At 41.8% G+C, this 26,641-nt stretch overlaps 1 protein-coding gene and 12 non-coding genes across 14 annotated transcripts in view; all 13 read left to right on the top strand.

Annotated features, from left to right (window-relative positions):
• The first annotated feature begins 5,510 nt into the window (after positions 1-5,510).
• On the top strand, positions 5,511-5,582 carry trnah-gug. Its single transcript has one exon. It is a non-coding gene; the product is annotated as a tRNA-His (tRNA).
• Positions 5,583-6,078: 496 nt separating this feature from the next.
• Positions 6,079-6,150, top strand: trnah-gug. The gene has a single exon. It is a non-coding gene; the product is annotated as a tRNA-His (tRNA).
• A 498-nt stretch (positions 6,151-6,648) lies between these two features.
• Positions 6,649-6,720, top strand: trnah-gug. The gene has a single exon. It is a non-coding gene; the product is annotated as a tRNA-His (tRNA).
• A 496-nt stretch (positions 6,721-7,216) lies between these two features.
• On the top strand, positions 7,217-7,288 carry trnah-gug. Its single transcript has one exon. It is a non-coding gene; the product is annotated as a tRNA-His (tRNA).
• A 499-nt stretch (positions 7,289-7,787) lies between these two features.
• On the top strand, positions 7,788-7,859 carry trnah-gug. The gene has a single exon. It is a non-coding gene; the product is annotated as a tRNA-His (tRNA).
• Positions 7,860-8,923: 1,064 nt separating this feature from the next.
• Positions 8,924-8,995, top strand: trnah-gug. Its single transcript has one exon. It is a non-coding gene; the product is annotated as a tRNA-His (tRNA).
• A 498-nt stretch (positions 8,996-9,493) lies between these two features.
• trnah-gug lies at positions 9,494-9,565 on the top strand. Its single transcript has one exon. It is a non-coding gene; the product is annotated as a tRNA-His (tRNA).
• Positions 9,566-10,617: 1,052 nt separating this feature from the next.
• Positions 10,618-10,689, top strand: trnah-gug. The gene has a single exon. It is a non-coding gene; the product is annotated as a tRNA-His (tRNA).
• A 1,062-nt stretch (positions 10,690-11,751) lies between these two features.
• trnah-gug lies at positions 11,752-11,823 on the top strand. Its single transcript has one exon. It is a non-coding gene; the product is annotated as a tRNA-His (tRNA).
• A 1,062-nt stretch (positions 11,824-12,885) lies between these two features.
• On the top strand, positions 12,886-12,957 carry trnah-gug. The gene has a single exon. It is a non-coding gene; the product is annotated as a tRNA-His (tRNA).
• A 1,198-nt stretch (positions 12,958-14,155) lies between these two features.
• On the top strand, positions 14,156-14,227 carry trnah-gug. Its single transcript has one exon. It is a non-coding gene; the product is annotated as a tRNA-His (tRNA).
• Positions 14,228-14,723: 496 nt separating this feature from the next.
• On the top strand, positions 14,724-14,795 carry trnah-gug. Its single transcript has one exon. It is a non-coding gene; the product is annotated as a tRNA-His (tRNA).
• A 5,353-nt stretch (positions 14,796-20,148) lies between these two features.
• The window catches only part of dennd3a (DENN/MADD domain containing 3a), a 29,376-nt gene continuing 22,883 nt past the window's right edge, over positions 20,149-26,641 (top strand). Inside the window, exons 1-2 of one of the 2 annotated variants that reach the window (XM_031742759.2) lie at positions 20,149-20,384; positions 25,662-25,760. In XM_031742759.2, the coding sequence (XP_031598619.1) occupies positions 25,680-25,760 (81 nt within the window). In that variant the 5' untranslated portion in view covers positions 20,149-20,384; positions 25,662-25,679. Of the gene's footprint in view, positions 20,385-21,694; positions 21,773-25,661; positions 25,761-26,641 lie in introns of those variants that run through there. The other variant, XM_039605850.1, reaches the window with a different exon arrangement.

A 26,641-nucleotide genomic window follows, 5' to 3' on the forward strand; every position in this document is an offset into this window, starting at 1 on the left:
AAGTATGTATCAGCAGCAGAATGGCATCTGCCGCCCCTTACTGGCCCACAGTCTCCACTGATCCATGTCTCAGTTCACAGGTTTGAGGGATGAACCTCTGTAAGCAGGCTCGCTCATTCAACCTGAACTAAACTGAGAGTGAATTTGGGCTTTTAGGAAGGGGTGAAAAAGACAAATGTAAAGAAAAGGGGAGAGGTTGATTGACAGCAGAGAAATAAGAATAAATGAGATCTTCAAAGTGAAAGAAATGCAAGTTAAATTAAAATGGAATTTTATCCCAATGATCTTGTTTGATTAATTGTTAAAAGCCAGAATTGTGATTTAAATCATAATTCATCTCCCAGCCCTGTTATTAATTACTACTATAGGATTATTAAAATCATACTCCTCAGTTCTAATATGACAACAGTAAACTGTGGAAGAAAATCTGTGTGTCTCAAAGAATCTGTCATGGTCCGGAGTCTGGTGACTGCATCTTGGTGTTTTTTGATTATTAATATGCTTCGTTTCAATTAGTTTCTGTTTATATCATGGTGATTTCTAGTTCTTTGGTTTTGTTCCTGTGCCTCCCATGTTTAGTGTGTCATGTCTCCAGTGTTTCTTTCTTTCTTTGCTTCCTCACAGTGTCAAGTCTGCATCTTTGAATGTCTCTCGGTTGCTGTGAGCACCTGTGGACACAGGTGCTCTGAAGCTTGGCCTCAGATTGTATTAGTCATGAACGTGATTTTCATGAAATTAGAAGCATAGGTTCTAAGTAAACGGCAGCATATATTGCATTAGAAAGTCATTAGCTCTTTCAAATTCACCCTGAAAGGGTCAGGGAATGTTAAAGGTTGTTCCAGAGATTTTTTTCCAGAGCAACCCCGGTTTGAATCCGGGTCACAGCACTAAGTCGCTGCTTGTCATGCCAGCACTACAGAAGTAAATTGTATCTCGGTTTTTCTTCTCTGGAAAACAAACATGAAAGGGAACAATTTGTGTTTTCTTTAACAAATCTTATTAGGGATAATAATAACTATATAATAATCTCTCCTAATTTACAGCTCTCCAGCATAGTAGATATGGAGTCGATTCATTAGTCTACTCTTGTATTTGCTTTAAAATCCAAGGTCACGCTGCCGTGACCTGAATTCGAGTGAGAGTCGCTGCGGCCACAATGCAGAATACCAACCGCTATATGATCACGGCTCTCCTCACCTTTGACCCCTCGATTTTAATATTGCAAACCATGCCAACCTTAAAAATATAACACTTTGCAGACATGGGTCAATATTGTGCTTAGATGAATAGATTTTTAAATTTTGTGCATGATTGATTAGATGTGCGCATCCCAATTTTTTCCAACTGTTTTTCATAATAAAGTTACAAGACTATTTTGTTTTACATTGATTGGAACCTTACATTAAAATAAAAATGCAAATAAAATATATGTTAAAATTATTGTCGGAAGTAAAGAATTAGTATTTTTGCGGCTTTAACATTTTTATTTATATTATTAAGTACTGGCAAATATACCTTGAACAATCCCTTTGATATCAGTTTTCAAACAAAGTCAAATGAAACTAAAATATTCATCCTGAAACCTGCATTGGAATTGAAATGGGTTTTAATCTGGTTAGTTTACTGAAAGCGCTCAGCAACTGCAACAGCCAAAGGCATTGTGTAAAATATATCCAGAGCAGTACACACTAATCCAAAAATGCTTTTTTTTTTTTTACATGAAATATAATCTACTATTACAAAATAAATTGTGTCTAAAATAAAAATACATTTTCCAATGGGCCTCCTGCAATTAAACACATTGAAGTCAACTACTTCTTCAGATATCAGTGGGGCTGCTTCAGTGTCTCGATTTCTCTGGCTTAGCATCAAGTTGGAAATCTCTCTTTTTGTCTTCTCTGTATTTATTTGGCAAGATGTGCTTCAGTTAGATTACCCAAAAAAAATTACATTGAGTTTGTGCTGAGCCATTAAATAACAAACCAGATGATGCAATAAGACTGCACCAATAAACTTTAAGTCAGTTCTCAAAATTAGACATGAGCCACGCTTATCAGCAAATACTCTTGGATGACGAATCGAAAAAGTTCTTGACAGTAAGCACATCCAGGGGGGTGTTCACGTATAACAGATTGCCTTTTGGAGTGGCCTCTGCTCCAGCAATATTCCAGAGGACGATGGAAAGCCTTTTGAAGGGGATATCTCAGGTAGCCGTGTATTTAGATGACATCTTAGTGACTGGGGTGGATGAGGTAAGCCATCTACAGAACCTGGATGAAGTGCTGACCCGGTTGGAGGAGGCTGGATTGAGGTTAAAGAGGTGCAAGTGTGCCTTCATGCAAGAGAAAGTGGAGTACTTGGGGCACATAGTGGACGCCCAGGGGCTCCACCTAGTGGAAAAGAAAGTTAAAGCAATCATGGACGCACCTACCCCCACAAATGTCACCCTTCTTCCACCCTTCTTCAAATGGGCTGGCTGAGAGGGCAGTCCAGACCTTTAAGGAGGGGATGAAGAAAGTAAAAGGTTGCAAACCAGACTGTCCAGATTTCTGTTCAGTTATCGCATCACACCGCATGCCCCTACCGGTTTATCACCTGCAGAGTTGATGATGTCACGGAGACTCAGATCACTTTTGGACTTGCTCATGTCTGATGTGAAAACAAAAGTGCAGCACAAACAATGGAAACACAAAGAAAATCATGACACCAAGAAAAGACTGAGAAGTTTCACACCAGGAGACAAGGTGTTCATCAGAAACTACTCCTATGGCCCGAAGTGGATTCCAGCAGTCATTGTGAGAGCATCGGGTCCAGTGTCTTACATTGTTATCATTGGATCAGGTCAAACTGTGAAGCGGCACATGGATCAGGTGAGAACACGAGTGGCTGCCACTGTTCCCAGGACACTGGACAGGGAGGTGGAGCCATTGCATGACAAAGAAGCAGTTCCTGAGCGCTGCTTGCCATCAGAGTTGGACACATCGTCACAACCTCCATCATCGGAGTTGCCTTATGCTCCGGAGACTCCGGCTCCCGGAGAATCCTCAGTGGCACCAGTGTTGCAACGTTCTCAGAGAGAGAGATGTCCACCAGAGACTTTAAAGGACTTTGTTAGATAGAGTGAGATCTTCCAGGAATAGAGCAACAATGCGCTCTGATCTCAAGGATGTTACGGAGCCCCGCAAGTGACATGGGAGAATGAAAAATTAAGATGAAGTTTTGCGAGATCCCGAGTTTGTTTTGCGAGATCTCGCAAAAGTTCATCATAATTTTTTTTCTCTCCCATGTCCCTTGCAGGGCTCCGTAGGATGTACTTTTCTAGTTAGTAAAAAAAGAAAAAAAAGAAACATTGAAACATATGTACAGTTGTATGGTTACCCTAATTATGTGGTGATTGCTTGTTGAGCATTCTTTAGATAAACAGTTATTTTATAAGAGTTGTTGACTTAAGGGGGGAGGAGATGTGGTATCGCAAGAAATTAGTTGTTTATATAAATATATGGGTATGCATAATAGTTATTAGTCATAGATACATACATCCTAAGTTCCTGTTATTCATCTGAAAGAAACAGAATGAGTGTGTTGTTACAATGCCAGGAGAGGCAGTATTGGTTCTGTGTTACCTTAATGTTTGTAAGAAAGTGGAAGAAGAGTGTCCTGTAGGAGGCAGTGAAACGGACGTTGTGTTCTGAAGATGTACTGAAAAAAGGTTCAGTAAACATGTGGCAACGATACTCCTGTGTAAGGCTAAGTTATTTCATTTTTATTTTTTGAAGATGCAACAACAGTCATGACAGTTTGCATATTAATGATCATTAAACTGACCTCATGGCCTATTGTTAGTCAGTGTTGCTAGTTTCAGTCACTATGGGAATGTACTGTTTATAAGGTTGGGGAAACCTGCAGTCAGCTGAGACTGAAGAAGTCACTTGGACGAGTGACAAAACGTTTCTCCCACTGAAAACGCTACATTCAGATGAACAAAACCTGCTTTTTATGGTTTTACAGATCTTATTAAAGAGCATAATCTCCTTATTTGCACCTCTACAGAGCAGCCAAGATGCCAATTCATTGACCTGCTCTCCTGTTGGCCTGTTCTATATTTTCTCTCTTTCTCTCTCATCTATGCTGGATTCTTTCTCCAAGGTGCTTTAGTTGGAGTGTTAACTATTCTAAAATCACAAGTGATGCTTAAATTCTGCTAAACAAATACAAAACGGAGTTATACAGTTTGGAGATGATTCACTACACGGACGTTTGACATGGAGCTGACCAGCCATAATCATATAGTAGTTAGTACTCTGTGTTGTGGCCGCAGTTTCATCAGTGTGTGTTTATGACTTGTATTTTTTTTAGTCTTGGATCTGTGGTAATAGCAGAATCGTTCACTGTGCATAGTTACCCAATAGGTTAAATTTCATAAGAGTTAAACTGGCACAGAGTTTCAAACAGATGATGAAATGTACTACTACTATTACTATTAATAATCCTTCTAGTACTAAAGAAAGTAATAACTAATGAAATGTCAGAAATATCCCCCAACGCACATGGACCAGTATCTAAGGTTTGACGCTCATCATCGACTGGAGCACAAACGGGGTGTCATCAGGATGCTACAACAGAGAACGGCGGCCAGGGAAGCAGAAGAACATTATATCAAGAAGGTCCTTAGTAAATGTGGTTATCCCAGCTGGACATTTGTCAAAGCAGGAAGGCACCTAAAGAAAGCTCCACGCAAACCAGGAGCGAATAAGAACAACTGCTGTCTAAGTGAAAACCCTTAGTGGTCCCTTATGTGTCAGGAATATCGAAACATCTGATGTTCTGACGGTAAATAATGTCTGCTGTTCTTTTGTGCATCGTACAGGTCACTGTTAAGGTTTATATAGTGGAGTGAGAAAAATGCAAGACTGCAACTGGCAGCGCAATCCAGCGCGCCAGCCGTGATCGTATAGTGGTTAGTACTCTGCGTTGTGGCCGCATCAACCCCGGTTCGAATCCGGGTCACGGCAGCGTGGTTGTGATTCTACTGCAAGTAATTGGTGTCACACGGGCTGCAGGGCATCTTGAATGTTTGCGGGCCTTTCTAGGGCACTTAATTCACTCCTTTACATTACTGTCAGTGTGTTGCTCAATCAAATTTCTTAACGTAACCGGCTTTTCCTTACATTACCTGTGCGCTCATCAACCAGTTTTTTCATTTTTTACAACAGAGTTTAATGTGGAAAAAGTGGTTGGGACAGATGTTCAAACAGAAGCGACACGCGGCTGCAATTACGTCTGTATTATGCGTTTTTTCTTCATATGAATCTGATGTGTGAACGATGTGCACATTTATGCACGTGGCACAGTAACAGTATCTGCATTAACACCGAGACATCTGGTGTTCTGACGGTAAATAATGTCTGCTGTTCTTTTGTACATCGTACAGGTCACTGTTCAGGTTTATATAGTGGAGTGAGAAAAATGCAAGATACAGACTGCAACTGGCAGCATAATCCAGCGCCCCAGCCGTGATCGTATAGTGGTTAGTACTCTGCGTTGTGGCCGCAGCAACCCCGGTTCGAATCCGGGTCACGGCAGTGTGGTTGTGATTCTAGTGCAAGTAATTGGAGTCACACGGGCTGCAGGTCAGCTTGAATGTTTACGGGCCTTTCTAGGGCACCTAATTCGTTCCTTTACATTACTGTCAGTGTGTTGCTCAATCAAATTTCTTAAGGTAACCGGCTTTTCCTTACCTTACCTGTGCGTTCATCAACCATTTTTTAATTTTTTTGCAACAGAGTTTAATGTGGAAAAAGTGGTTGGGACAGATGTTCAAACAGAAGCGACACGCGGCTGCAGTTACAGTCTGTATTATGCGTGTTTTCTTCATATGAATCTGTGTGAACGATGTGCACATTTATGCACGTGGCACAGTAACAGTATCTGCATTAACACCGAGACATCTGGTGTTCTGACGGTAAATAATGTCTGCTGTTCTTTTGCGCATCGTACAGGTCACTGTTCAGGTTTATATAGTGGAGTGAGAAAAATGCAAGATACAGACTGGAACTGGCAGCATAATCCAGCGCCCCAGCCGTGATCGTATAGTGGTTAGTACTCTGCGTTGTGGCCGCAGCAACCCCGGTTCGAATCCGGGTCACGGCAGGTTGGTTGTGATTCTAGTGCAAGTAATTGGAGTCACACGGGCTGCAGCTCAGCTTGACTGGTTGCAGGCCTTTCTAGGGCACCTAATTCATTCCTTTACATTACTGTCAGTGTGTTGCTCAATCAAATTTCTTAAGGTAACCGGCTTTTCCTTACCTTACCTGTGCGTTCATCAACCAGTTTTTTCATTTTTACAACAGAGTTTAATGTGGAAAAAGTGGTTGGGACAGATGTTCAAACAGAAGCGACACGCGGCTGCAGTTACAGTCTGTATTATGCGTGTTTTCTTCATATGAATCTGATGTGTGAACAATGCGCACATTTATGCACGTGGCACAGTAACAGTATCTGCATTAACACCGAGACATCTGGTGTTCTGACGGTAAATAATGTCTGCTGTTCTTTTGCGCATCGTACAGGTCACTGTTCAGGTTTATATAGTGCAGTGAGAAAAATGCAAGATACAGACTGCAACTGGCAGCATAATCCAGCGCCCCAGCCGTGATCGTATAGTGGTTAGTACTCTGCGTTGTGGCCGCAGCAACCCCGGTTCGAATCCGGGTCACGGCAGTGTGGTTGTGACTCTAGTGCAAGTAATTGGAGTCACACGGGCTGCAGCTCAGCTTGAATGTTTACGGGCCTTTCTAGGGCACTTAATTCATTCCTTTACATTACTGTCAGTGTGTTGCTCAATCAAATTTCTTAAGGTAACCGGCTTTTCCTTACCTTACCTGTGCGTTCATCAACCATTTTTTAATTTTTTTGCAACAGAGTTTAATGTGGAAAAAGTGGTTGAGACAGATGTTCAAACAGAAGCGACACGCGGCTGCAGTTACAGTCTGTATTATGCGTGTTTTCTTCATATGAATCTGTGTGAACGATGTGCACATTTATGCACGTGGCACAGTAACAGTATCTGCATTAACACCGAGACATCTGGTGTTCTGACGGTAAATAATGTCTGCTGTTCTTTTGCGCATCGTACAGGTCACTGTTCAGGTTTGTACAGTGGAGTGAGAAAAATGCAAGATACAGACTGCAACTGGCAGCATAATCCAGCGCCCCAGCCGTGATCGTCTAGTGGTTAGTACTCTGCGTTGTGGCCGCAGCAACCCCGGTTCGAATCCGGGTCACGGCAGTGTGGTTGTGATTGCAGAGCAAGTAATTGGAGTCACACGGGCTGCAGCTCAGCTTGAATGTTTGCAGGCCTTTCTAGGGCACTTAATTCGTTCCTTTACATTACTGTCAGTGTGTTGCTCAATCAAATTTCTTAAGGTAACCGGCTTTTCCTTACCTTACCTGTGCGCTCATCAACCATTTTTTAATTTTTTTACAACAGAGTTTAATGTGGAAAAAGTGGTTGGGACAGATGTTCAAACAGAAGCGACCCGCGGCTGCAGTTACAGTCTGTATTATGCGTGTTTTCTTCATATGAATCTGATGTGTGAACAATGCGCACATTTATGCACGTGGCACAGTAACAGTATCTGCATTAACACCGAGACATCTGGTGTTCTGACGGTAAATAATGTCTGCTGTTCTTTTGCGCATCGTACAGGTCACTGTTCAGGTTTATATAGTGGAGTGAGAAAAATGCAAGATACAGACTGCAACTGGCAGCATAATCCAGCGCCCCAGCCGTGATCGTATAGTGGTTAGTACTCTGCGTTGTGGCCGCAGCAACCCCGGTTCGAATCCGGGTCACGGCAGTGTGGTTGTGATTCTAGTGCAAGTAATTGGAGTCACACGGGCTGCAGCTCAGCTTGACTGGTTGCAGGCCTTTCTAGGGCACCTAATTCATTCCTTTACATTACTGTCAGTGGGTTGCTCAATCAAATTTCTTAAGGTAACCGGCTTTTCCTTACCTTACCTGTGCGTTCATCAACCAGTTTTTTCATTTTTACAGCAGAGTTTAATGTGGAAAAAGTGGTTGGGACAGATGTTCAAACAGAAGCGACACGCGGCTGCAGTTACAGTCTGTATTATGCGTGTTTTCTTCATATGAATCTGATGTGTGAACAATGCCCACATTTATGCACGTGGCACAGTAACAGTATCTGCATTAACACCGAGACATCTGGTGTTCTGACGGTAAATAATGTCTGCTGTTCTTTTGCGCATCGTACAGGTCACTGTTCAGGTTTATATAGTGGAGTGAGAAAATGCAAGATACAGACTGCAACTGGCAGCATAATCCAGCGCGCCAGCCGTGATCGTATAGTGGTTAGTACTCTGCGTTGTGGCCGCAGCAACCCCGGTTCGAATCCGGGTGACGGCAGTGTGGTTGTGATTGCACAGCAAGTAATTGGAGTCACACGAGCTGCAGCTCAGCTTGACTGGTTGCAGGCCTTTCTAGGGCACTTAATTCATTCCTTTACATTACTGTCAGTGGGTTGCTCAATCAAATTTCTTAAGCTAACCGACTTTTCCTTACCTTACCTGTGCGTTCATCAACCAGTTTTTTCATTTTTACAACAGAGTTTAATGTGGAAAAAGTGGTTGGGACAGATGTTCAAACAGAAGCGACACGCGGCTGCAGTTACAGTCTGTATTATGCGTGTTTTCTTCATATGAATCTGTGTGAACGATGTGCACATTTATGCACGTGGCACAGTAACAGTATCTGCATTAACACCGAGACATCTGGTGTTCTGACGGTAAATAATGTCTGCTGTTCTTTTGCGCATCGTACAGGTCACTGTTCAGGTTTATACAGTGGAGTGAGAAAAATGCAAGATACAGACTGCAACTGGCAGCATAATCCAGCGCCCCAGCCGTGATCGTATAGTGGTTAGTACTCTGCGTTGTGGCCGCAGCAACCCCGGTTCGAATCCGGGTCACGGCAGTGTGGTTGTGATTCTAGTGCAAGTAATTGGAGTCACACGGGCTGCAGCTCAGCTTGACTTGTTGCAGGCCTTTCTAGGGCACCTAATTCATTCCTTTACATTACTGTCAGTGGGTTGCTCAATCAAATTTCTTAAGGTAACCGCCTTTTCCTTACCTTACCTGTGCGTTCATCAACCAGTTTTTTCATTTTTACAACAGAGTTTAATGTGGAAAAAGTGGTTGGGACAGATGTTCAAACAGAAGCGACACGCGGCTGCAGTTACAGTCTGTATTATGCGTGTTTTCTTCATATGAATCTGATGTGTGAACAATGCCCACATTTATGCACGTGGCACAGTAACAGTATCTGCATTAACACCGAGACATCTGGTGTTCTGACGGTAAATAATGTCTGCTGTTCTTTTGCGCATCGTACAGGTCACTGTTCAGGTTTATACAGTGGAGTGAGAAAAATGCAAGATACAGACTGCAACTGGCAGCATAATCCAGTGCCCCAGCCGTGATCGTATAGTGGTTAGTACTTTGCGTTGTGGCCGCAGCAACCCCGGTTCGAATCCGGGTCACGGCAGTGTGGTTGTGATTCTAGTGCAAGTAATTGGAGTCACACGGGCTGCAGCTCAGCTTGACTGGTTGCAGGCCTTTCTAGGGCACTTAATACATTACTGTCAGTGTGTTGCTCAATCAAATTTCTTAAGGTAACCGGCTTTTCCTTACCTTACCTGTGCGTTCATCAACCAGTTTTTTCATTTTTACAACAGAGTTTAATGTGGAAAAAGTGGTTGGGACAGATGTTCAAACAGAAGCGACACGCGGCTGCAGTTACAGTATTATGCGTGTTTTCTTCATATGAATCTGATGTGTGAACAATGCGCACATTTATGCACGTGGCACAGTAACAGTATCTGCATTAACACCGAGACATCTGGTGTTCTGACGGTAAATAATGTCTGCTGTTCTTTTGCGCATCGTACAGGTCACTGTTCAGGTTTATATAGTGCAGTGAGAAAAATGCAAGATACAGACTGCAACTGGCAGCATAATCCAGCGCGCCAGCCGTGATCGTATAGTGGTTAGTACTCTGCGTTGTGGCCGCAGCAACCCCGGTTCGAATCCGAGTGACGGCAGCGTGGTTGTGATTGCACAGCAAGTAATTGGAGTCACACGGGCTGCAGCTCAGCTTGAATGTTTGCGGGCCTTTCTAGGGCACTTAATTCATTCCTTTACATTACTGTCAGTGTGTTGCTCAATCAAATTTCTTAAGGTAACCGGCTTTTCCTTACCTTACCTGTGCGTTCATCAACCATTTTTTAATTTTTTTGCAACAGAGTTTAATGTGGAAAAAGTGGTTGGGACAGATGTTCAAACAGAAGCGACACGCGGCTGCAGTTACAGTCTGTATTATGCGTGTTTTCTTCATATGAATCTGTGTGAACGATGTGCACATTTATGCACGTGGCACAGTAACAGTATCTGCATTAACACCGAGACATCTGGTGTTCTGACGGTAAATAATGTCTGCTGTTCTTTTGCGCATCGTACAGGTCACTGTTCAGGTTTATACAGTGGAGTGAGAAAAATGCAAGATACAGACTGGAACTGGCAGCATAATCCAGCGCCCCAGCCGTGATCGTATAGTGGTTAGTACTCTGCGTTGTGGCCGCAGCAACCCCGGTTCGAATCCGGGTCACGGCAGTGTGGTTGTGATTCTAGTGCAAGTAATTGAGTCACACGGGCTGCAGCTCAGCTTGACTTGTTGCAGGCCTTTCTAGGGCACCTAATTCATTCCTTTACATTACTGTCAGTGTGTTGCTCAATCAAATTTCTTAAGGTAACCGCCTTTTCCTTACCTTCCCTGTGCGTTCATCAACCAGTTTTTTCATTTTTACAACAGAGTTTAATGTGGAAAAAGTGGTTGGGACAGATGTTCAAACAGAAGCGACACGCGGCTGCAGTTACAGTCTGTATTATGCGTGTTTTCTTCATATGAATCTGATGTGTGAACAATGCGCACATTTATGCACGTGGCACAGTAACAGTATCTGCATTAACACCGAGACATCTGGTGTTCTGACGGTAAATAATGTCTGCTGTTCTTTTGCGCATCGTACAGGTCACTGTTCAGGTTTATATAGTGGAGTGAGAAAAATGCAAGATACAGACTGCAACTGGCAGCATAATCCAGCGCGCCAGCCGTGATCGTATAGTGGTTAGTACTCTGTGTTGTGGCCGCAGCAACCCCGGTTCGAATCCGGGTGACGGCAGCGTGGTTGTGATTGCACAGCAAGTAATTGGAGTCACACGAGCTGCAGCTCAGCTTGACTGGTTGCAGGCCTTTCTAGGGCACTTAATTCATTCCTTTACATTACTGTCAGTGTGTTGCTCAATCAAATTTCTTAAGGTAACCGGCTTTTCCTTACCTTACCTGTGCGTTCATCAACCAGTTTTTTCATTTTACAACAGAGTTTAATGTGGAAAAGTGGTTGGGACAGATGTTCAAACAGAAGCGACACGCGGCTGCAGTTACAGTCTGTATTATGCGTGTTTTCTTCATATGAATCTGTGTGAACGATGTGCACATTTATGCACGTGGCACAGTAACAGTATCTGCATTAACACCGAGACATCTGGTGTTCTGACGGTAAATAATGTCTGCTGTTCTTTTGCGCATCGTACAGGTCACTGTTCAGGTTTATATAGTGGAGTGAGAAAAATGCAAGATACAGACTGCAACTGGCAGCATAATCCAGCGCCCCAGCCGTGATCGTATAGTGGTTAGTACTCTGCGTTGTGGCCGCAGCAACCCCGGTTCGAATCCGGGTCACGGCAGTGTGGTTGTGATTCTAGTGCAAGTAATTGGAGTCACACGGGCTGCAGCTCAGCTTGACTGGTTGCAGGCCTTTCTAGGGCACCTAATTCATTCCTTTACATTACTGTCAGTGGGTTGCTCAATCAAATTTCTTAAGGTAACCGGCTTTTCCTTACCTTACCTGTGCGTTCATCAACCAGTTTTTTCATTTTTACAACAGAGTTTAATGTGGAAAAAGTGGTTGGGACAGATGTTCAAACAGAAGCGACACGCGGCTGCAGTTACAGTCTGTATTATGCGTGTTTTCTTCATATGAATCTGATGTGTGAACAATGCGCACATTTATGCACGTGGCACAGTAACAGTATCTGCATTAACACCGAGACATCTGGTGTTCTGACGGTAAATAATGTCTGCTGTTCTTTTGCGCATCGTACAGGTCACTGTTCAGGTTTATATAGTGGAGTGAGAAAAATGCAAGATACAGACTGCAACTGGCAGCATAATCCAGCGCCCCAGCCGTGATCGTATAGTGGTTAGTACTCTGCGTTGTGGCCGCAGCAACCCCGGTTCGAATCCGGGTGACGGCAGCGTGGTTGTGATTGCACAGCAAGTAATTGGAGTCACACGGGCTGCAGCTCAGCTTGAATGTTTACGGGCCTTTCTAGGGCACTTAATTCATTCCTTTACATTACTGTCAGTGTGTTGCTCAATCAAACTTCTTAAGGTAACCGGCTTTTCCTTACCTTACCTGTGCGCTCATCAACCATTTTTTAATTTTTTTGCAACAGAGTTTAATGTGGAAAAAGTGGTTGGGACAGATGTTCAAACAGAAGCGACACGCGGCTGCAGTTACAGTATTATGCGTGTTTTCTTCATATGAATCTGTGTGAACGATGTGCACATTTATGCACGTGGCACAGTAACAGTATCTGCATTAACACCGAGACATCTGGTGTTCTGAAGGTAAATAATGTCTGCTGTTCTTTTGCGCATCGTACAGGTCACTGTTCAGGTTTATATAGTGGAGTGAGAAAAATGCAAGATACAGACTGCAACTGGCAGCATAATCCAGCGCCCCAGCCGTGATCGTATAGTGGTTAGTACTCTGCGTTGTGGCCGCAGCAACCCCGGTTCGAATCCGGGTCACGGCAGTGTGGTTGTGATTCTAGTGCAAGTAATTGGAGACACACGGGCCTGAGGGATTCTTCTTTAAGTCAAAGTTTCTCCACTATACAAAAGTATGGATGCCAAAATTAGATCCCTCTTTCGAGTGGACCTAATCTCTGTTTCTCCCAGCGTCTCTTACTTGAGTAACTTTTTTACAGATTGTAATGAACCTGTTGGAGTTATCTCTGGGATGCTGGGATGATAGCTCCCTCAGAACTCAAACTCCGGCCAGAGAGTGGGGCACAGAGAGTGATGTCCGGATATACTTTAATGGAAGTTAACAGCAGCTCAACAGTACAGCAGTAGGCATACTTAACAAGTGTGGGAGGGGCGGACGTGCGTGTGGTTCTGAATAACAAGAAACAAGGAGAAACAATTATCACATGTAAATATAACAATCATCACTTCCCAACATCACGCCAATATAATGAACTGTAACACAAATAATCAGCACAGTAACAGTATCTGCATTAACACCGAGACATCTGGTGTTCTGACGGTAAATAATGTCTGCTGTTCTTTTGCGCATCGTACAGGTCACTGTTCAGGTTTATATAGTGGAGTGAGAAAAATGCAAGATACAGACTGCAACTGGCAGCATAATCCAGCGCGCCAGCCGTGATCGTATAGTGGTTAGTACTCTGCGTTGTGGCCGCAGCAACCCCGGTTCGAATCCGGGTGACGGCAGTGTGGTTGTGATTGCACAGCAAGTAATTGGAGTCACACGAGCTGCAGCTCAGCTTGACTGGTTGCAGGCCTTTCTAGGGCACTTAATTCATTCCTTTACATTACTGTCAGTGGGTTGCTCAATCAAATTTCTTAAGCTAACCGACTTTTCCTTACCTTACCTGTGCGTTCATCAACCAGTTTTTTCATTTTTACAACAGAGTTTAATGTGGAAAAAGTGGTTGGGACAGATGTTCAAACAGAAGCGACACGCGGCTGCAGTTACAGTCTGTATTATGCGTGTTTTCTTCATATGAATCTGTGTGAACGATGTGCACATTTATGCACGTGGCACAGTAACAGTATCTGCATTAACACCGAGACATCTGGTGTTCTGAAGGTAAATAATGTCTGCTGTTCTTTTGCGCATCGTACAGGTCACTGTTCAGGTTTATATAGTGGAGTGAGAAAAATGCAAGATACAGACTGCAACTGGCAGCATAATCCAGCGCCCCAGCCGTGATCGTATAGTGGTTAGTACTCTGCGTTGTGGCCGCAGCAACCCCGGTTCGAATCCGGGTCACGGCAGTGTGGTTGTGATTCTAGTGCAAGTAATTGAGTCACACGGGCTGCAGCTCAGCTTGACTGGTTGCAGGCCTTTCTAGGGCACCTAATTCATTCCTTTACATTACTGTCAGTGGGTTGCTCAATCAAATTTCTTAAGGTAACCGGCTTTTCCTTACCTTACCTGTGCGTTCATCAACCAGTTTTTTCATTTTACAACAGAGTTTAATGTGGAAAAAGTGGTTGGGACAGATGTTCAAACAGAAGCGACACGCGGCTGCAGTTACAGTCTGTATTATGCGTGTTTTCTTCATATGAATCTGATGTGTGAACAATGCGCACATTTATGCACGTGGCACAGTAACAGTATCTGCATTAACACCGAGACATCTGGTGTTCTGACGGTAAATAATGTCTGCTGTTCTTTTGCGCATCGTACAGGTCACTGTTCAGGTTTATATAGTGCAGTGAGAAAAATGCAAGATACAGACTGCAACTGGCAGCATAATCCAGCGCGCCAGCCGTGATCGTATAGTGGTTAGTACTCTGTGTTGTGGCCGCAGCAACCCCGGTTCGAATCCGGGTCACGGCAGTGTGGTTGTGATTGCAGAGCAAGTAATTGGAGTCACACGGGCTGCAGCTCAGCTTGAATGTTTGCGGGTCTTTCTAGGGCACTTAATTCGTTCCTTTACATTACTGTCAGTGTGTTGCTCAATCAAATTTCTTAAGGTAACCGGCTTTTCCTTACCTTACCTGTGCGCTCATCAACCATTTTTTAATTTTTTTACAACAGAGTTTAATGTGGAAAAAGTGGTTGGGACAGATGTTCAAACAGAAGCGACACGCGGCTGCAGTTACAGTCTGTATTATGCGTTTTTTCTTGTCCCAGCTGGACATTTGTCAAAGCTGGGAGGCCCCCGAAGAAAGGTATACAAGCAAACCAGGAGAGAATAAGAACAACTGCTGTCTAAGTGAAAGCCTTTAGTGATCCCTTATGTGTCAGGAGTATCGGAACAATATTTTTTTCTCCTGTGTTTTCTCCTTGACCTTGTAATAAAAGCAGAATCATCCACTACAACTTCAAACATATGATGAGATGTACTATTGTTAATATAAAAAATAATCCTTCCAGTGCAAAAAACAAAAGTAAGGATTAATGATCATGTCAAAACCGCAGTTAGTTTCTATTACAGAGATACAAAAAGACTACAGTTTGTCTAAATGGCAGCACTTCATCAGTAAATTGCATATTGGCTGTTTCTTCTGTGGAAAACCAACATGAAAGGAAGAAAAAACCCTTTCCTTTAACACATCTTATTAGGGAGGACCATCTCCTAACTTGCAGCTCTCCAGAAGAGTAGACACGAAGCCCATTCATTAGTCTGCTCTCTGTATTTGCTTTAAAAAGCACAGCCAGGCTGCTGTGATCCGGATTCTAACCGGGTTTGCTGCGGCCACAACGCAGCGTACTAACCACTATACGATCACGGCTGGTTTGCGCTGCCAGTTGCAGTTTGTATCTTGCATTTTTCCACTATATAAACTCCGCTTAGAGGACGGTTGGCGCCTCTGACACGAACTCATTTGTGGTTGTTCCGGTATTAGACCGATGAGCAATTAGGCTACTTGGAGATCCCAACCAACTACACCGCCTGGTCTGTCCATGTCGATCTGAGACACTGTAAACGAAAAAATGTTACTTTGGCCCCTTCACGTTAATATTGCAAACCATATTATATAACACTTTGCAGACATGGATCAGTATTATACTTAGATAAATAGATTTTTTCATTTATTGGACGATTGATTAAATATGCACATCCCCTTTTTTTCAACTGTTTCATGATAATTTCATCACATGATAAAGTCACAGGCATAGCTGGACTGGCCATGGGGCATTTGCCCGGTGGGCCGCTGGCGACTTTTTGTTTTTATGGGCCGATGGATTTTTTTATTTTTTTTAAAAAAAATTTTTTAGGAAGGGTATATATAATGAAAGGTGTTGGATTGGCCAATTGGTCATGATCGACTCTGGGATGGACCAATTACAGCCGAGGAGGCCGAATGCACCCTCCCCCTTGTTCAGCAATCTTATAGACAACTAAAGAAAATGGAGAACAAAAAAAGGAAAGGAGGTGTTTATGAAAATATCACTAAATCTGTAATTTATTAATTTTAATATTAATTAATGATCATGTCTCACCTCTAGTGTTCTTGGTCTTAATTTAAGGTTTCTACCATGTGTTGTAGATAGTTCAGGAGGTTAACTCGACCAAGCAGTCTTTTTGTTTCCGCTATGTACTGTTTAAAATCCAGAATAGGGAGGATGGTGTAGGTTTAAGTTTATTAGATTGATACATATATACCAACAAGGCAGTGTACATCAAAGCAGTTGTTTTCATGCAAAGGCTTTATGGTTTTTCCTATAGCGATTGACAGATGACGTGACTTTCGCGCATTGCATGCCAGGAACTCGTGGCAAAACAATCCAAATACCGCATCAAATGCAAGCATTTGCAGCACCGCAAAACGTTCATTCTCCGGTTCCAATACCTTCTTGGTTTTTCTTTGCCGCACAAAAAAGGAATGTACAAAACTAAGGAGAACAATGCCGGACCGTACAAAGACAGACTCGACGAAAAGGCAAAGAAAAGATACGAGGAAAAAATCAAAGGAGTGAAAGGGTCAGACCCTTACGAGCACACAGAGTGGACAAAAGACGTTAGCGTGCTGCCCAACTTTCACCACGCTCAGATTTATAATTATACGGATCTTTTTAGTAACTTCAGGTCACTGCAACAAGCCCAGGTACAGTTTACCGACGGATGGGTACAAGACCTTGAAATGCACTGTGTAGAACGAAAGACCATCGTACAAACAAAGGTAAGTTTACCAGTCTCACAAATCGTCTTCATAAATACACAATCGTTAACCGTTTATTAATATAACCTTTGAGCTCAACGGTAATTAATTAGTAGTGGAAATAATTTCTGGTGACAATAATATTGTATGTTGTAATCGCACTGGACAATTAGTGATACAAAACAACTGTTTTATCCTGTGAATAAAAGTACATGTTTTTGTCAATGTACCGTGGTAATAACAGAAGCGAAACACAATATTATATACAATAAATAAAGAAGCATAGCGTGACAATTTCTGTTCAGCGCCAGACTTGCTTGTAACCTATATCACCAATTATGTTAAGAAAAATGACGTATTAAGTACTACAAAACACTGACCTTTGTGGGAATGCTTGGAGCAGACTAACATGTGAGCTGGAGTGTTCTGAGACGTTATATTTGGTATATCTAGACCATCCGTCGGCTCTTACTTCGGAAACATGGCTTAAAAAATTTCTCTTCAAAGACATCCGATAAAAAACCCGTCGGCTTCCCGTGGCTGTCATGCGACCGGCTATTGCAGTTAATAATACAACAGCTTCTTGCCATTTTTTGGGTTTCTTTTTATCGCTGTGTAACTGAGTTCAATTGAAAGCCTGCGTGCGCTAGTACCCCTTGCCTCAAGTTCCCAGAATCCTTTGCGGTTTTACCCCTGAATGACGTCACATTTTCAATCTCTATCCTGGTGGGCCGGTCTCTAGTCAAAATGCCCGGGCCGATTTTCTGTCCCAGTCCAGCCCTGGTCACAGGTAGTGTGTAAAATATATCCAGAGCAATACAAACGTCTCTAAAAAAAAAAAAAAATGAAGCTTTGTCTCGATGCTTTTCTTGCGCTTCGATCACGATGCTGCGCCCCGGATTTGAATTAGGGTTGTTGCGGCCACAACGCAGAGTACTAACCACTACACGATCACAGCTGGATGCATGGAGCAGCTGTTGCTGGTTTCCATGACACGTTCAACAAACCAATAATCCTAAAAGCGTTCTCTATTGTTTTGATGCCATACGTCTGGTCTGTCCATGTAGTTTAGAAGTGTACAAAATTCCCATCCCCCATGCTCACCATGTCCGCTCCTGGCCTGAGGGATTCTTCTTTAAGTCAAAGTTTCTCCACTATACAAAAGTATGGATGCCAAAATTAGATCCCTCTTTCGAGTGGACCTAATCTCTGTTTCTCCCAGCGTCTCTTACTTGAGTAACTTTTTTACAGATTGTAATGAACCTGTTGGAGTTATCTCTGGGATGCTGGGATGATAGCTCCCTCAGAACTCAAACTCCGGCCAGAGAGTGGGGCACAGAGAGTGATGTCCGGATATACTTTAATGGAAGTTAACAGCAGCTCAACAGTACAGCAGTAGGCATACTTAACAAGTGTGGGAGGGGCGGACGTGCGTGTGGTTCTGAATAACAAGAAACAAGGAGAAACAATTATCACATGTAAATATAACAATCATCACTTCCCAACATCACGCCAATATAATGAACTGTAACACAAATAATCAGCTGAATGCCCTGACATAAGGAAGTCCCACAATCCCATTTTGAACAGGCAGGAAACAAGAATATCTGCATATCTCAGGCAACAGAAAAGACCTAATGCCCCAAAATTAGGAAAGGTCAGCAATTACATGGTCTTCAGCGCCCTCTAGTGGCTAAATAACCCAACTGCGGTGCACAGATCCAACCCGCAACAGAGGCTACGGTGGTAAGTCACATGCCTCTACCAATCTCGATAAATAAACCTAGCACAAACCCCCTGTAATTAACGTCAAAGTACAACCCGTGCTATAAGTGGAAATGGACTCGTAGAACTGGCAGGATTCCTTTAAAAAGTAGATTCAGAGTTACTGTTTTGAGAGTTTTGACTCTGTTTTCTGATAGTTTTATTTTTTGAACACAGAACATTCAAAGAGCATCGACTTGTGGAGTACTCTCTGCCCTTTGAATGTTCTGTGTTCAAAAAATAAAACTATCAGAAAACAGAGTCAAAACTCTCAAAACAGTAACTCTGAATCTACTTTTAAAAGGAATCCTGCCAGTCAGATACTTCGGTTAGTACAGAACCGCTGGTCTGCATAAGTTATCATGACGGGGGTTGTCGGAGCTTTATGCTCAGTAGCATGACGGATGCGCTCAGAGGCGTGCCCTGTAACCTGTATAGAGCAGTCTGTCGTGCACAGATGTCGTGCACACATGTTTAAGTGTTCACGGGAGTTTGCACCCCTGGCAAGTGGACTGAGGTATGTGATGCGATGTGATCTGTTGTTATATTTCATTCAACTGATATGTGAAACACCTTGTTGCCGTTTAAGGCAGCCCCTTTTTGTTTTATTTAATCAGTGACTGTAAATCTCAGAACTACTTGTTTTGAATTTACCTGATTTAATTTAAGCTCATTTGCTGTTATTGTTTATTGTTACGGTTCAAAAGGACTGTACGGGTATCATTTTTTTCTTATTTTATAGTTTTCACGGTGCTCAACGATGTCCAGTGAGAAAGAGCCGTGTTTGGTGAGGAAATAAATGGCTGCACCCGTTAGAGACTCTTCTGTCGTTCTTGATGCCAAGGGCTGCTACAGAGACGTCAACTGGAAAATAATTTGTTCTTTGCCATAAAAAAATGTTCATAAAGTGAAGGAAGTTCCATTTAAATGTATTTATTCATGTAGTAAATTATTAATTCGGGGCGTTGAAAGATGGAATAAAATTTACCCTCTTTGAATGTCAGTCAAGTTTATTAGGTTTGTTAGGTTTCTAAGAAAGGATACAATAAAATAAAAGGGGGGGGGGGGGCATTACATTAACTTTTTCATAGGAGGAAGAAGGAGAAGGAGAAGCTGTACATTGTGTGGACGTGTTTGAAGAAGTGATCTTTATTAAATTGTATATTAATAATTCTTCTAATTGTATTGTATCTAAAGTTCTCGCAATATAGATAGTGCACTGCGGTGAATATCCAGTAGATGGAGCCCTTGCGAAGCAAAAGGCCCCTCTCCGAACTGCCAAACTTTAAAAAACTCTTATTTTGAAATTTGGTTCACAGGAAGTTCAGCTAACGCGTCGCCGCTCGAGTTTGACAGACCAGCGGCAAACTCTGGACTGTCTGTGAGTGAGAAAGTAAGCTGTGAATCAGAGCACACAGTAAAAGTTGGTCTCAGTGCTGAAGTCCCTGCTGCGGCTGTTTCGCGGCTTTCTAACCGCAAGCTGGAGCCGTTGTTAGCTGGAGGCTAACCCCCTGTTTAAAGTGTATCCAGTGGAAATGATCGAGAAATATTAAAGGTCAGTCTGTAATTTTACCCTGCTACTGCTATGTGAGGAATCCTGCTCGGTTGGTCTCACAGCTCAGTCTCGCGTGTTTAATATTTTCAGCTGCTGGTATTAAAGATTTTAACCTTGTTGTAATGTGTGACAGCATGTTTAGATGACTGTTTTAGGCGTATTGTTGTTGTTAATGCCCTGTTTTGATTTGTTTGGGGTGTATACACGATGAACTCTGGGCGAGAGTCTTGGCACATTAAGCCACATGTTGCTCATATTTAGTGCTTTTTCCACCCGCCCGCCAAACGAGAGAGAGATCATAGGGCGTGTTAACAGCAGCCCTGCAAACCGAGTGAAGAAAGAGCTGTAAAATGTTTACTTTACTCCCTACTGCTTGCCTTCGTTTATTTATTTTACTGTGAGGGTTTTTAGGGGTCTTTCGTGCCCATTAAAGGGGCATGCCACCCTTTTTAACAGGTTACTCACTTCTTGTGTCCTCTTTAAAAAGTCCAGTGAATGTTCTAACCAGTCTTCCCATGATTTTGGATTTTCCTGGGATCTAAAACCTACTTTTATTTTCCACTGGTGGGTGTTAACAGCTTAAAGAGCAGATAAGAGAAAAATTGAGAGGCGCCTTCCAGCACAGTCACTACTAAAAGGAGGCTTTGTTTATCTAAATGACAAGTTATATTTCAGAAGTTTGTCTTTTAGGAAAGGAACTATCATATGGTGGAGAAATGAGACAGGAATTCCTAAAACTGCTTTCATTACTCTGTAAGAGCAACACTTGTTTTAACCACTTCCATTTTCCAAGCCGTCTTCTTCCATATTTCTTTTCAGTTCCATAAAATATGTTTAAAGCACGGCTGAAATCGCCACTGGCTGCATCAAAGCGGCTTCCTCTCAGACAGATATGAAGACAAACTTGTTTGTTACAGATGGTGGACAGCCTCTGGATGGCTGCCTCTCACAGCATGGCGTTACCTCCTTAAGCTACACACCCTAGTCAAGTTTAAATACTGTTACTTGTGGGTACACTAATGGTTAAGCTGTCCCAGTTTGTTTAAATGGTGGTTTCACTGCATCTGAATTTTATTGAGTCTTTGATGGGGCATGTATGCATGAAGCTCCTGAAATGTGTAACTTAGTTCAAAAACTGTTTAATAGTATACAAATAAACACAACCCCCCAACATGAGGTTGGCTAAATTAGGGGTTTTCAGGGGAATAAGTGAGTTAACTATGTGCTTTTTTTCCCGTGACACAGCAGAGTGGTTAGTCAGAGGCTGGAATGGCCTGAGAAAAGGATTGCAGGCAAGCGTGTCGAAGGTGAAGAAAGAATAGAAGATGACGAGACAAAAGGACAGAAATAAAAATAAAGGAAAGAGAAAAGCTAGGAGGGTGCAAGAGGTATGTTGGAGTACATAATGTAGGCAGGAGGTTGAGGAAAAAGAGGAAAATTTAATAGTCTATAGGTCACTGGGTTCAGCCTGGAGCTGCAACTAATGCAAGTCAGATGTTTATTCTGACACTGGTACATCGGCAGACTGATAGTAGCTTGGTAAGTTTACTCAAAAGGACTTTAATTGGCATTGTATTTTGATGATACCTGAACAAAGGTGTTGTTTCATCTCAAATCATCAAACTTTAAACACTTTTGCTCAGCAGTGTTTTTTTCTCTTGGAGCTCTGCCATGCAGGCCATTTCTGCCCAGTCTCTTTCATATGTTGGAGTCGTGAACACTGACCTTATCTAAGGCAAGTGAGGCCTGCAGTTCCTTGGATGTTGTTTTGGGGTCTCTTGTGACCTCTTAGATGAGTTATCGCTGTGCTCTTGGGGTAATTTTGGCGATTTTTGCCACTCCTGGAAAGGTTCTTCACTGTTCCATGTTTTTGCCATTTGTGGATAATGACTCTCACTGTGGTTCACTGGAGTGCCACAGCTTTCAAAATGGCTTTTTAACCTTTCCCAGGTTTAGAGATCTTAGTTTTTTTTTTGTTTCTCATTTGTTCCTGAATTTCCTTGTATTGCGACATGATGTCTGGGTTTTGATGATCTTTTGGTCTACTCCACTTTGTCAGGCAGATTTAAGTGATTTCCTTATTGAGACATGTGTGGCAGTAATCAGGCCTGGGTGTGGCTAGAGAAATTGAACTCAGCTTTCCAAAAATGTGATACACCACAGTTAATTTGTGTTATAACATGGGCAGCAATCACTTTTCACACGGGCTCATGTAGGTTTGATTCCCCCCCACTTTAATTAAAAAATCCCTTCATTTAGAAACTGCATTTTGTGTTTACTTGTGTTATTTTTTTGACTAAATTTGTTTGATGATCTATAACATTTGTTAATTAAATTAATTTGTTAATTTAAGTTGTGTTGTTTGTGTTGCGTTGTGATGTGTCGTGTTGTGTTATATATAGTGCCGACGTAGGACAGTTTTCCAATTTCATTGTACTACTGTACTATGTATGACTGTGCAATGACAATAAAGAGTTATCTATGTATCTATTTAAGTGTGACAAACATACCAAAAAAGAGAAAAGCAGGAAATGGTCAAACACTTTTTTACACCACTGTAATATATTCTGTGAAATTGTAGCTTCATATATCAAATGCTTTTTAGATATTTATGTATTTTTTTTAATAAGAGGACTGTCCTACTGCTTTTAGACTTTTCTTTCATACATTGAAATCCGACACAATAATTTTAATGTGAATGTTTCAACTCAAAAACCTTTAAGGATAACGGCTCGATATTCTCTCTCCTCTTTCTCACCGTGAAATCTAATCGGAATTTGCACTTTGAGACACATATACCAATAAATCTAAATCCCAGGATGTGCTAGTTTAATACAGTTTTACAGTTTTAGTTTTATACTAATTTAGTACATAAAAAAACAGTCCTGTAATGTTTCGTATTTAAGCACACACTAACAAGCAAAATATCACATCACAAAAGACAACTAGTGACAATTTGTGAATGACATATATTGGTGTTTTACAGTAAAGGAAAATAAAACGTGTGTAATACTTTTTTAACATGAAATTTTTAGTCATAAAAATGAATACATGCTGCTTTAATTCAACTTTAATGCAGGGCTCAGCAAATATGATAAGTTGTACCACAAAAATATCAGTAGATGATACTACAGCTATTGCTGCTACTGCCCATCACACCTCCCAGGGTATGGACCACCAAAAGTAGATCTCCAGAGATTTCAGTAGAAAGCTTAATCCCAATAGAACGAAATTGTAATTGAGAAAATAATTTTTAAAAAAAGTCAATTTCAAGTCCAAGACGAATGCGTGAAGTAACGATAACAACAGGAATGTTCAGAAGCATCATTCTGAAAAACTGAAAGAATAAAAAACCTCTAAAAGTAACCACAAATAATATAAATAACATAAATGTCCAGCTTCAGTTCAGTGTTTAATATCATGAATTTACCAAAGAAAGTCTAGGATCAGCATGTTTTGTGAAAAAAGAACTGTAAGAGCATCTATTTTTTCTTTTTTCTTTTTTTTTAATGTAACCAGAGTTGCTAAGAATCATCAAGTTTAAAAACTAATGCTGTGACTTTTCTTTAACCACTACAGATGGAATCAAAGGATCCATCTGATAAATGTGGCGATATGTCAGGCAAAAAAGTTTTTTAAAAAAAGGTTTGCTTACAGGAATTTTTGATGTTAATGACAAAACTGGTTTACTGCATCAGTGATTAAACTCGAACATCTGCTGTTTGTGTGATTTAGATTTTTTAAATATCCTTTTTGCATCACATAGTCCAGATGAATGCAATGCTGTGTGCATGTGTGACAGCATGCATCCTGAGGAAGTTGTGGTGAAGGATTTTGTCTATGCTTTGACAAATCTTGTGGTTTTTATTTAGCTGATGCTTAATTTTACAAATTTGATTAATCAAAACCTAGTTTCTTTACGTAAGGTGAAACTCAAACTCAGATATAAACAGCATTTGGTTTGAGAATTTTATTAGTCATGGTTAAAATTGTTGAACCGTCACCACAGCTGCTTCACCTCTTCACTGTAGTCAGATTTACAGTTGGGGTCAAAAGTTTACATTTACTCGTCATCTGCATGAATGTTGCAGGAATTTTGGACTCTTAATGATTGCTTTGAACTGTTGTTTTTCTAGGGTCGAATGATTGTAGAGGAATAAAAAAAACAAGAATTGAGTACGCAATCCACAAACAAGGTCAAAATTTTACATAAAGGCTCAAATAAACACATATACTCCCACCTCCTTTATTATTCCAACCACTTTGTCTAGCGTAACAGTATTGCTGTCAACAAAACAGCCCCAGAGCATGATACTACCACCACCATACTAGACAGCTGGTACAGTGTTACACTTTTACACCTCAGATCAAAGCTCTTATCACTGAATCCAAATAGCTCAATCTTTGTCTCATCTGACTATTAAACCTTTCTCCAGAAAGCATTTGGCCGTGTTCCAGGCAGTTTCCAGGTCATAGCAGGCTTGAGCCTAGGTGGTTTTTGGGTTGGTCATGAACATTCTAACCAGTTTCTTCTCATCTGAGGATCACATTTTGGGTCTTCTTCTGGAGTTTGGCAAAGTGTTCACATATCCAAATAACTTGCATACAGCTGTTTGGACTGATGACCTTGGAATCTGCAGGGGTTTTTTTTTAGAAATGGCTACACCTTCCCAGCTTGTGTAAACTCACAATTCTCCTTCTCAGGTCATCACTGAGTTTCTTGGACTTTCCCATTGTTCTGAGTATTGGTCAGTCCAATGAGTGCTGTCAAACAAATCCCTTTAGTAGTTGCTGAATTAGAGAAAATCCAAAATGAATTAAAAACATGTGCACCTTACTCTTTTTTTTTAAGTCATGAAAGATGTACACTGTACAATCATTCCAACCTGAAAAAAAGGTTCAAAGAAAGCCCAAAATTACCATTACATACATTCATCATGGGCATGAATGCAAACTTCTAAACAACTGCACCTGGTAGTTCTCTGTCACTACAGTAAGGGTTACTGATGCATTTACCTTCAATAAAATCATGTGTAATTTTGTGACATCATAACACGGAAGCTCATCTGCAGAATGAGTCCAGAATGAGTCATATCTACTGTAAGTGGAATACCTAAATAAGTATGGTTTTAAAATGTATATTTCACTGACTTGACACGTTGCCTGATGTGTCAATACTACTAGAAAAATTGCAGGGAAAGCTGTCTCAGTATAAATTTTAGTTGTAGAAAATAGCTCTTATCTCATCTAAATACACACTGTGTGTCCTTTTGGCAGTTTGAGTGCTTGGATGTGATGGCGGAGCTCCCATCTGGACTGCTGGAGGCATGTGTAGTGGTTGGAGCCCACAGTGATAAGCTTCGAGATATACACCAGGTATGTATGCAGACAGACAGATAACAAGTGTGACCATACTGTTGAAGCAAAAATAGGCATACAAAGAATAAAAACAAAAACATCTGACATACAGGGAGTGCAGAATTATTAGGCAAATGAGTATTTTGTCCACATCATCCTCTTCATGCATGTTGTCTTACTCCAAGCTGTATAGGCTCAAAAGCCTACTACCAATTAAGCATATTAGGTGATGTGCATCTCTGTAATGAGAAGGGGTGTGGTCTAATGACATCAACACACTATATCAGGTGTGCATAATTATTAGGCAACTTCCTTTCCTTTGGCAAAATGGGTCAAAAGAAGGACTTGACAGGCTCAGAAAAGTCAAAAATAGTGAGATATCTTGCAGAGGGATGCAGCAGTCTTAAAATTGCAAAGCTTCTGAAGCGTGATCATCGAACAATCAAGCGCTTTCATTCAAAATAGTCAACAGGGTCGCAAGAAGCGTGTGGAAAACCAAGGCGCAAAATAACTGCCCATGAACTGAGAAAAGTCAAGCGTGCAGCTGCCAAGATGCCACTTGCCACCAGTTTGGCCATATTTCAGAGCTGCAACATCACTGGAGTGCCCAAAAGCACAAGGTGTGCAATACTCAGAGACATGGCCAAGGTAAGAAAGGCTGAAAGATCGACCACCACTGAACAAGACACACAAGCTGAAACGTCAAGACTGGGCCAAGAAATATCTCAAGACTGATTTTTCTAAGGTTTTATGGACTGATGAAATGAGAGTGAGTCTTGATGGGCCAGATGGATGGGCCCGTGGCTGGATTGGTAAAGGGCAGAGAGCTCCAGTCCGACTCAGACGCCAGCAAGGTGGAGGTGGAGTACTGGTTTGGGCTGGTATCATCAAAGATGAGC

The sequence above is a fragment of the Oreochromis aureus genome, linkage group 22 (assembly GCF_013358895.1).
Source record: "Oreochromis aureus strain Israel breed Guangdong linkage group 22, ZZ_aureus, whole genome shotgun sequence".
Lineage (NCBI taxonomy): Eukaryota > Metazoa > Chordata > Actinopteri > Cichliformes > Cichlidae > Oreochromis > Oreochromis aureus.